The sequence below is a fragment of the Sitodiplosis mosellana genome, unplaced genomic scaffold, assembly GCF_009176505.1.
Source record: "Sitodiplosis mosellana isolate CC-2019 unplaced genomic scaffold, AAFC_SMos_1.0 Smas_scaffold_1120, whole genome shotgun sequence".
Taxonomy (NCBI): Eukaryota; Metazoa; Arthropoda; class Insecta; order Diptera; family Cecidomyiidae; genus Sitodiplosis; species Sitodiplosis mosellana.
Window position 1 is genome coordinate 3,210 of NW_022596362.1, and position 11,228 is coordinate 14,437.

General features: G+C 37.9%; 2 protein-coding genes across 2 annotated transcripts; both read left to right on the forward strand.

Moving 5' to 3' along the window:
* Positions 1-501: 501 nt before the first annotated feature.
* Positions 502-1,254, forward strand: LOC129571031 (uncharacterized). The gene has a single exon (XM_055450767.1). The coding sequence runs from the start codon at positions 502-504 to the stop codon at positions 1,252-1,254; it is 753 nt and encodes a 250-aa protein (XP_055306742.1).
* Positions 1,255-5,690: 4,436 nt separating this feature from the next.
* LOC129571032 (uncharacterized) lies at positions 5,691-7,166 on the forward strand. The gene has a single exon (XM_055450768.1). It carries the CDS (start codon positions 5,691-5,693, stop codon positions 7,164-7,166), a length of 1,476 nt encoding a protein of 491 aa, XP_055306743.1.
* The last annotated feature ends 4,062 nt before the right edge of the window (positions 7,167-11,228 follow it).

Genomic DNA, 11,228 nt, shown 5'->3' on the forward strand with positions numbered 1-11,228 from the left:
CATCAAATCTCAACAAGATTCAGAGTTACTACAACAAGCCATTGACACACTAAAACATTGGTGCGACGTAAACTTGCTTCCCTTAACGTCAAAAAATGCGCCGTGATATATATCTACAAGAAACGTCAGCATTTGGATACCTATGACGATCACACCTTCGACAAAATGACTGAACACAAGGACTTGGGTGTTCTAATTGACAGAAGGCTATCTTTTGCCAAACACATCGACATGGTCACTTCGAAGCCAACGACTGCACTTGGCTTTTTCAAACGCTTCTGCCACGATATCACCGACGTTACCACACTTAAGTCGCTGTATTTTGCATTGATTCAATCTCACCTCGATTACTGCGCCATGGTATTGTGTGGCGACAGAAGTTAGGCTGAGATGAGGAGATTGAAGACGATGCGGATGATGGCTATATATCGCCAGCGATTGGGACGCATTCCGCCGAGATCTACCTACCGTGGAAAAAATCCGGATTCCGCGATGGATAAAATGCAGCCAAATGCAAAAACGAAATTGCACGGTTTCAGCGACGCGTCTGACGATGCATATGGCATATCATTTTACATACGCGTTGAAACTATTGAAGGAGAAATCGATACACACCTAGTGTTTTTGAAGATCAGAGTTTCACCCACGACAAAAGCGACAGTGCCGAAACTGGAATTGAGCGCTGCTCATTTGATGGCCAAAATGCTATCGAGTGTCAGGGAAACCCACGATGTGGCCATGAATGATTGCTATTTGTGGTCGGATTCGATGATCGTGCTGCATTGGATCCGGAAAAGTCCAGCCAAATTGGAGGTGTCTCAAGCAAACAGAGTTGCAGAAATCCAAGAGCTCACTGAAGGAGCAGCTTGGGCCCATTTCGCCACCAAAGATAATCCAGCAGATTTGTGTTCAAGAGGCGTGTTACCAAGTAAGTTGATCAACACCAAGTTATGGTGCCATGGGCCCTCTTGGTTACGATCGCCGCAGCCATCGTGGCCGGAAAGCAAGCTCAACCTCAGCCAACACGATGCCAAGATCGTTGAATCGGCTACGAAAAATGCAAAACCAGTGATTGGTTTCTCCCATGCTGAACCCGAGCAGACGACCACCAAAACTGTCCGACTAGGAGGAGAATTGGTCGACATCGGATTGCAACAGGCCATCAAGATTAGCACGTGTGACTGCCTACGTCTTGCGATTCATACACAACACTTGCAACAAATCAAATCGACTCACCGGAGCCATATCCCGTGATGAGATGATTGATGCTGAGACAGTGTGGATTCGATATAGCCACCCGGCAATATTCTGTCAATTTTTGTATGTAAAACATGGAGTGTGAAATAGTAGAGCGCCACTACTAGAGAACGGCATAATGCGAAAGAAAAAATTTCAAATTTGTTCGCGCTCAAATTCACTCCGTCATATTCATTCTTGTTTTGATGTCGAAACAGTGAAAAAAAATAATAAATAAATAAAAAAAATAAATTTGAAATAAAATAAAATACAATTTAAATTAAATCCGCACATATTTTACATGTTATATTTGTCATATGATTTCGCAATATTTCATAATATTTCGTCACCATTATGGATTATTGCGAAATCATACGACAAACAGCAAAACATGTTAAATATGTGCGGATTTAATTTAAATTGTATTTTATTTTATTTCAAATTTATTTTTTTTATTTTTTTATTATGTTTTTCACTGTTTCGACATCAAAACAAGAATGAATATGACGGAATGAATTTGAGCGCAAACAAATTTGAACTAAGTGTTATCATCACTCTGTAGCGGCGCTCTACAATTGTTCGCCCTTTCGTTATCATCGTGCGGATATAGCCAAAAAACATCTTCGCCAAGGAAATCGACGATTGCCAAAATCGAAAGCCGCTTGACAAATCATCGCCACTGCACAAGTTATCACCATTCATCGACGACAAAGGAGTGTTGCGGTTAAGCGGGCGTTTGCAACAATCTGGAATGCCAAACGATTCCATTCACCCCATGGTGCTGACCAATAAATGCATCGTTGAATGACGCCTAGTCGATCATGCACACAACGTTACGCTTCATGGTGGTATCCAATTAACGCAACAATATTTACGGAATAAATATTGGATGATTGGGTTACGCACTCTGGTAAAAAGCATAGTAAATCATTGTTTGCCTTGCGTCCGCCAACGGAAAGAAAATGCCGAGCAATTGATGGGCCAATTACCGCCGTCGAGAGTACGTCCAGGGCGCGCATTTGCACACACTAGCGTAGCTTATCTAGGGCCAATCCTAGTGAAGCGGTATAATGCGACCAGAGCAAAAATAGTTGAAAAGGGCTACGTGTCAGTATTCGTGTGCATGAAAACTCGGGCTGTACATCTGGAATTAGTCAGCTCTCTCACCACTGAGGCTTTTCTCGGTGCATATTCTCGATGTACGTACCGACGCGGTAAAATTGAAGAAATGTAGAGCAACAATGGCACTACATTTCAAGGTGCCTCCAATGAGATGGAAAAGATCAACAAGGATTGGAAGGACGCTGCCGAAAGCGAACTGTCTTGACAAAATGCCACCAAATGGAACTTTTTGCCGCCACACGCGCCACACATGGGAGGCATTGATGAAGCAGCAGTAAAAAGCGCCAAGCACCATTTACGCCGTGTCATCGGAAATCATCAGTTATTAACGTTCGAACAATTGGCTACTCTGTTAACTCACGTAGAAGCATGTCTCAATTCTCGTCCGTTTGGTATCGTCACCAATGAACCATTACTTTCACTACTGCAACCAGATCGGTTGCAAACGCCAAGCAATCGTTTAACTCATTTCCAGCAGATGCAGAAAATGGGACAGGAGTTTTGGCAACGTTGGAGCGACGAACACGTCAAAACATTGCTAAATCAAAACAAATGGTGCCAGAGCCAACGAAATCTTGAGTCGGATGACATAGTCCTTGTGGAAAATGAATTACTACCACCGACTCAATGGCCGCTTGGTACAATCATCACTTTCTACTCCGATTCAGAGGATCACGTGAGGATGGCCGACGTACTGTTCAACGGAACCATCAACCGCCGACCAATCCACAAGCTGTGCCTTCTGCCAAAAAAGATGAATAACAAATAACCTACCGTTCTGCCGTCGCCACCGCCGAGCGGGAGCATGTTCGAAATCGAACAACGTTTTTGAATTTGTCTAAAATGAGTTAAACTATTGTCAAGCCTATTGTCAACTAATGAAATAATGAAACGATGAAATCTGGTATGATTGTCATACTAGCGGTGGCGCTGTCGTTTGACAGCACCGGCAGAATAAATCACTACCTTAACGAAGACGAACGCGTTTTATTTATGGTCCAAACGACTGCGAGATAATTTTTTGATTTGATTTTTTTTTTTGAATTTCTCTGCAAACCAATCGACGAAATTAAGTGATTAAGCGAATTGTGATTGATTGAGCGAATTTTTTTTATTGGAAATTGTGCGATTTTGAGCGAATTGAATTGGAACCGAACAATTGAGACAGCGAACACATTTTTTTTTCTCTTCTCCGAATCGAACGGTGCAATCGAAACAGCAACAACAACAACAACGAGTGCAGCATCAGCACACCAAACCGAAACGAACGAGAAACATTTGCAGAGCGATTTCAAAGTGATTTTTTCCGTGGCTGTTTTTTTTTTCCATGTGCATTTTGAAAGCATTTTGAACATTTTTTGTTGGATTTGGACAAAAGAGACACAATTTGTCGAGCGAGTTAACGGCGATTTTTCCCATTTCTGATTTTTTCCAGCGTGCACTGTTTTTGGATTTTTTTTGCCTTCAATATTGAGCGATTTATTGAGCGATTTGATTTTTTTTCTTCTCTCTGAATCGAACGGGTTGTGCGCAACAACAACAACGAGCAGGTGCAGCACACCACACCACACCACAGCGACCGAATTCCAAGAAACGAACGAGAGACATTTTGTGTGCGAATCGAGTGTGGAATTTTACCAACAGTTTTGAGCGAAGTGAATTTTTTGAACGAATTTGTCGAGCGATTGAGTGGCGAAATTGAAAAAAACTGAATTCGTGTGAAGAAGATTGACATCGAAGAAACATTTGTAGAGCGATTGAATTATGATTTTTTTTTCCCCGTTTTTGAGTTTTTTCCCATGTGCATTTTGGGAACAATTCGAACTTTTTTCGGATTTTTGAACGAACGAGAAACATTAGAGCGATTTGAGAGTGATTTTTTTCCGTTGCTGATTTTGTCCAAGTGCATTTTGAGAACAATTTAAACATTTTTTTTGGATTTTGGACGAACGAGAGACATTTGTCAACCGATTCAACTGCGATTTTTTTTCCACGTTTCTGAATCATTTTTCCGCGTGCACTGTGAGAGCGAATTGAACATTTTTTGGATTTTTCTTGCCTTCAATCTTGAACGATTTAACGGCGATTTTTTCCCGTTTCTGGTTTTTTTCCACGAGCATTAAAGTGAGACTCACCGAACAATTTTTTTTCTTTCTCCATCGAACGGTTCGAGTAAACAACAACAACAACGAGCGTGCACCACAGCCAAAGAGAGACATTTGTCGACCGATTTAACTGCGATTTTTTTCCCGTTTCTGGTTTTTTTTTCCACGTACATTATGAGAGCGATTTGAATATTTTTGTGACTTTTTCTTCAGTTTTCAACCATGAGCGAATTTTGAAAGATTTTTTATTGAAACTGTACAAGAGAAAATTACTTTACCGAGTTTGAGCAAATAAGGTCACCTTGAAGCGATTGCATTGAAATGCATACACAAGCGAAATAAATCAGTTCTGGTTGAGACACCGAATAGCTTATTATTTCTACAATTATTAAGCAATTTTTTTCCGCGAAACCAAATGGGCGATTTAAATAGAAGACACATTCAACGGGGTGTGATTCGGCGAACAAGAGAATTTGCCATCGGTGCGAATTTCGAAAATATTGCATTGGCCGAATTGAAAGAAAGATTAAAGCGATTAAAAATAGCATTCGAAAAATACAACGAAGAGCATACAGAAATATGCGAAGCTGTTACTGATGAAGCTGCAATGGCAGTGCAAGATACAGAATTGGCCCAAACTGAAGCGATTTATTTCGAAGCGGCTGCGAAATTAGAAACCATAATCAAAACACTGGATAACGAATTTGAAGAAAATATGGCCAATAGAAATCAGCGAGGGCGAGCAAATGAACAAGTGGTTCAAAGAGAACATCGATCAGAAATGCGGTTAGAGCGATTAACGGTGAAAGTGTTCAACGGAAAATATTCTGAGTGGCCAGAATGGAAGGCAATGTATGAAAGTTTAATTCATAATGCGCAAGGACTAGATGAGACACAAAAATTCCATTACTTGGTGAAGACATTGCAAGATCCAGCAGCGCGATTGCTTAGTGGTTGGACAGTTGTGGGCGATAACTATCAAACGGCCTACCAAACAGTGAAAGATGTTTATGAGAGCGATGGATATATGTAAACACGAAACATAATCCTGCAGATATAGATTCAAAAAGATTGAAGCCAAGCGATTTATTTAATAACGATTTGTGGTGGCACGGTTCACAATTTATTTACGATCAAAGCGAAAAATCGGATCAACCGATACCTGAGATGTCTAAAGAAGAAGAAGAAATAACGAAAAGGGAATATCGACCACCGACTACGAAAATCATGAGTTTAAACCAAAGACAATGGCTAGCGAGGGGAAATATCCCATTGATTGATAGATATAGTGCGATAGGAAAAATTGTACGAATTACTGCATATGTTTTTAAAGCGATACCGATATTGTTTAATGCCTTGAAGAAGGGCGCGAAAAAACTCGAAATCAAAACGGGCGAAATACTTGGATCACTCACACCCAAGCTATTAACTGAAGCGACGAACTATTGGATAAAGTACACACAACTCAAGTACTTTAGTCCAGAATTGGAAGCCTTAAAGCGAAAAGATGTTATTAAATCATCAAGCAATTTGTTGCGAATAAATCCATTTCTAGATGCGGAAGGGATTATGCGAGTGAAAGGGCGATTAACGAACTTGAATGTCACATATGATGAAAGACATCCAATTATTCTACGAGCGAAATCAAGTTTCACAAAGCGATTGTTAGAGGAAGCTCACAAAGAGATGCTTCACGGTAACATACAATTAATGTTACATTATGTTCGAACGAAATATTGGGTAATTGGAGCGCGAAAAGCAGCAGCTAATGTAGCCAAAAGCTGTGTAAAATGTCGAAGATATGCGAATGCAGAGCGAACTCAGTTGATGAGTGATTTACCTGAAGTGCGATTGTCAAATTCGAGACCATTCGCCAACTGTGGGGTCGACTTCTTCGGGTCAATTCAAGTAAAGCGATATGAAGGACGATGCAAATCGATTGACACAGGCTATGGAGCTGTGTTTGTGTGTTTATCAACGAAAATGGTTCATATTGAATGTGTTTCAAATCTTACAACTGAACGATTCTTATGGGCACTAGCGAGATTAGCATCGATTTATCAAAAGCCAAAGGAAATGAGAAGCGATAATGGGAAAACATTTATCGGAGCAAAAAATGAATTGTGCGATGTGTTGAAAACTTGGAAATCAAACTTGTGCGATCAAATTCTCACTTTCGAGAGATATCAAACGTTGTTTGCCAAAATCACAAAGGTCTTGAACAGCCGTCCACTTGTACCATTGTCAGATGAACCGAGCGATCTGAATTATTTAACACCAGCTCACGCTGTGACTGGAGAAAGAACAGTTCAACCATTATCGATGGACTTGAGCGAGATTCCGATGAATCGTGTCAAACAACAAAGAATTCTCGACAAAATCCAACAAGATTTTTGGAATGTTTGGCGAAAAGAATACGTCAGCACTTTGCAAACGCGATATAAATGGAATAAAGTCGAATCAAATCTCAAAGTGGGCGATTTGGTAATTCTCAAGGTCGACAATTCACCACCTGGAGTGTGGCCACTAGCGCGAGTAATTGAAACATATCCTGGATCTGATGATTTAGTGCGAACAGTGAAGATAAAAACCACATCGAGCGAATTGGTACGACCAATCACCAAATTGGTGCGATTACATCCAGAAGAAGCGAATGATGCGAACACAGTGAATGAGGCGAAAATACAGTCTACAACCGAATGAGAAAATATGAAATTAGCTTTAAGTGAATTGTAATTTTCGATTGAATTGTACATATTTATTTTATTTTGCCTTCACTCCGTTCATGGGGTGGGAGGATGTCTAAAATGAGTTAAACTATTGTCAAGCCTATTGTCAACCAATGAAATAATGAAACGATGAAATCTGGTATGATTGTCATACTAGCGGTGGCGCTGTCGTTTGACAGCACCGGCAGAATAAATCACTACCTTAACGAAGACGAACGCGTTTTATTTAGAATTTTTTGATTGCGCTTCCATTGGAAGCGCGCCATATAAATAACGGTCGGACCACGGTTAGTGTTAGCATTTATTTTTTCAGTTTCTTTCTTTCGACTCAAACACTTTGTTGATAAACTCAACACTTTGGGAAGTGATTATCGTGTTAGAGGGTTTGAAAAAAAAACTAAATCGAAGAAATGTTCACGGGCAAAAACGCACTGACAACCGTCGTATAACAACCAAGCCAACTCCAAATTCACGACATTCCAGTAAAACCAACAACAACAGTAACAAATATCACACCAGAAATAACCACTAGAGACACAGTAAGAACATCCCAAGAGGAACAAATCGATTTAATGACAATAATCAACGTGATGATCGCACGACTAGATTCAGAGCTCAGACGTATAAAAATCGTAACTATTGCAACAATACACCTCATCATGAACCGCATCAGTATCATTGTGAACAAGTACCTTAAATGAATTTGCCAGCTCCTTTTTGGTACCAGCCGCCGTATTTTTCCCCTCCCCCGCAACAACAATACCACCATTCCGTCATTCTCAACATTTTCAACCACCTCCACAGGTTGCTCAACTGCTCAATGTTCAGTACCAAAACTAAATGTTCACCATCCAATTGATGATGTTGTGATGTACTGTAACAATGTGAACGGAGTGAAAGATAGTGACAAATGCCGCTTGAATCGCTACCATCGCCGCAAACAAATCCGTTATGAATATGAATCTGACTCTTTTTAAATAAAAAAAGGTAAAATAAAATTGTAAATTCAATTTCTCAACACACAGTTTATAAAAAAAAATTATTTGCATCAATAAAACTTAGAAAAACAACAATTATTCTACTGCAAACGATTCCCATTTGAAGTTTGAAACTTCGAAACTAACAGCGACATTTAACGAAAATCCGTTACAACACCCATTCGCCATATTGACAAGTGACAAGTGTGTTGTGGTTTCAAATTTCAAGTAGAAATCGTTTGCAGTGAAATAATTGTAGTTTTCCTAAGTTTTATTCATGCAAATAAAATATTTTTTATAAACTGTGTGTTGGGAAATTGAATTCACAACTTTATTCTACATTTTTTTTATTATAAAATATTTTTCGATTATTTTGTATTGAAAAAAGTCAGATTCATAACGGTTTTGTTTGAAACGCTGAAAGCACTGAGAACTTTTATTTTGTTTCAATATCAACCGACTAAAACGATACCTAGCGGATATGCTAGCCCTTTAATTTTTATGATAAAATTTGCAGTGGTCTTTCCCGCCGTACTTTGATACTTAACGATTTCAAAGAGTTAAGAAGAAGGGATGGGGAGGAGTGCTAATCGCTATTGAAAAGTCACTCGAACCGCAATGCATTGGTACTGCCGAACACATGAGTGCCGAACAAGTATGGGCAAAAGTAAGATGCAATGTAAGAGATTTGATACTGATTCAAATTTACATCTGACCTGCTGAATGTCTATAAAGCCCATATGATTACATTGCGTGAAATAGCATCTAATGCCAACGAAAACAATGTATTGCTAGGGTCAGGGGACTTCAACCTTCGTAACCTGATCTGGTATACATGCAATGCAAATGATGCTCACGATCTTGATGTCAATTTTGGTACGAATCCCAATGTAGCTATTGCTGTTAATATGGTGAGCGAAAAGAGGAAAATTGTCATCGATACGTGCCACGAGCTGGGATTGATGCAAATATGCACACACCACAATAAAAATAAGCGGATGTTGGACTTGCTATGGACCAATGAGCCCAACATGTTCACATGTAGTAAGAGTGAAAGCGAGATGGTAAAAGACGAAAAACAGGCACTTGAAGTAGTCATACATGATCAGTGTTTGGTTGAGATAAATGAAATTTATCTAGATAATTTCGAGATAATATCTTTTTTATTCAATTTTATCTAGATAATGTCGAGATAATTATCTATCTTTTGTTGAAAAAGATAAGATTATCTTATCTTTATCTGATCTTCTAGTCAGATAAAAGCCTATTGAAGGCTATGACATTAGTTTTTTTTTATAACAGAATTTTGCACTGAACATTTGTATTAATTTGAATAAATCGACAATTGGCTGTCAATTCACGTTTCGCTCCGGAGAGTTTGAAACGATTCTAGGCAGAATAAAGTGAATCAAATAGATTTTAAGGTCATAAGTTTCAAAACAACAAATTTATAATTTCATAACTTCTCGGCTTTGTATACAAAAATCAGTTTTTTTTCACCAAAAATTCAATTGTCATGATAGTTTCGAATGCATTGTTCAAGCCGAATATTCATATCAAACCTCACATCAGATTCATTGAAGACGGTCTATGAAACTCGAAGCATAAAGCCGAAATTGAAAATTTTCAATAATTTGAATTATTGGAGACATAAAAATTAAAAGAAAAGGAAATAATCTGTTTGTTTTGATGAATGATGAGTCGAACAAACGATTGAGAATGAAATATCAATCAGAAATTGAACGAAAATGTAAAAAAAATGTCAAAATGTTCCGTAAAATTCAAATGTTTTTCATTCAAAACCCACCCGTTCTACTTATGAAGCCTTCGTTTATCTTAAAATTTATCTAAAATATGACAATAGATAATTGGGAAAATATGAAGAAAAGATAAAGATAAGATAAATCCGCAAAATGAATTTTTCATCTAGATAAGATAAAAGATAATATCTTATCTATCTTATCTGGTTATCTCATCTTAAGATATTATCTCAACCAAACACTGTACATGATAAAGTTGATGTTAAAATTGATGATGAAATCACATACAAAGACTTTAAGAATGCCGACGATTCAATAATCAATGATTATTTCGATGATGCTAACTGGAACCACGTTTCCAATGAAATTGACTTGGCCAATGCCTTTGATCAGTTTTATTCAATAGTCAACACTGCAATCGATACGAATGTTGAAACGAGAACGAGAAGACAACAAATTCATCCGAAGTACAGATTTACATTTTCGATATGTTATTAATATGTTATTGCCCGACATATTTGTTATTATGTTATGTTGGAATTTTTTTTTCTTCTTAATAACGTTATCAAGATTTGGCATAATAATAACATAATATGTTATGCGTTATATCGGGTGTTATCTTGATAAATCCTATGATTCGGCGATAATAACATATTATTAGGATGGATATTATTAACTCAAATAATAACATACTATTAAGATGCCATCTTAATGACGCTTTTTCCGCGCATTTTTCAACGATCAATTTCCCGTGTTTTGTCTTCATTTCCGTGTGTGTATTGTACAAAAAAAAATTTCTGCGCTTTCTCTCCCTCCGACTTAATGCGCGAAAAAAGCAACAACATGAATCGTAAATGGAAGATATTCAGCAAATGATGCTCTAGCGGCATCTATACGGTAGAGTTTGGAAATTTGATTAAATGATTTCGTCACAAGGTTTACCCAAATATTGGAAATGGTATTTGTAAAAAATGGCATTTCAAACGTCATTCAAGATTCATGTTAGTGAACTTCCAATAGGGACAAACAGAACTCTGCAAGGTTTTGGATCTGAATATAATAACATTGTGCTTCACAGCGTTGGAAAAAAGCGTTATTAAGATTGTATCTTAATATGAGTAGTTTGGAGCGAAAATATTATACAGAAAAGTTGAAAGGCAAAATGTCAAATGAAAGGAGATAACTATATTATGCATAAAATTAAGTCAAATAATAAATGGGGAACACTTTCGTTCATAAATAGGGGTATTAGTTCTGTTGATATAATGAAACAAAGTGTTTTCCTTTTTTATTTTTTAA

What these genes read in the sequence shown, in the direction of transcription:
- LOC129571031 (XM_055450767.1), top strand. Translation starts at nt 502, where the DNA reads ATGCAGCCAAATGCAAAAACGAAATTGCACGGTTTCAGCGACGCGTCT.
- LOC129571032 (XM_055450768.1), top strand. Translation starts at nt 5,691, where the DNA reads ATGAGTTTAAACCAAAGACAATGGCTAGCGAGGGGAAATATCCCATTG.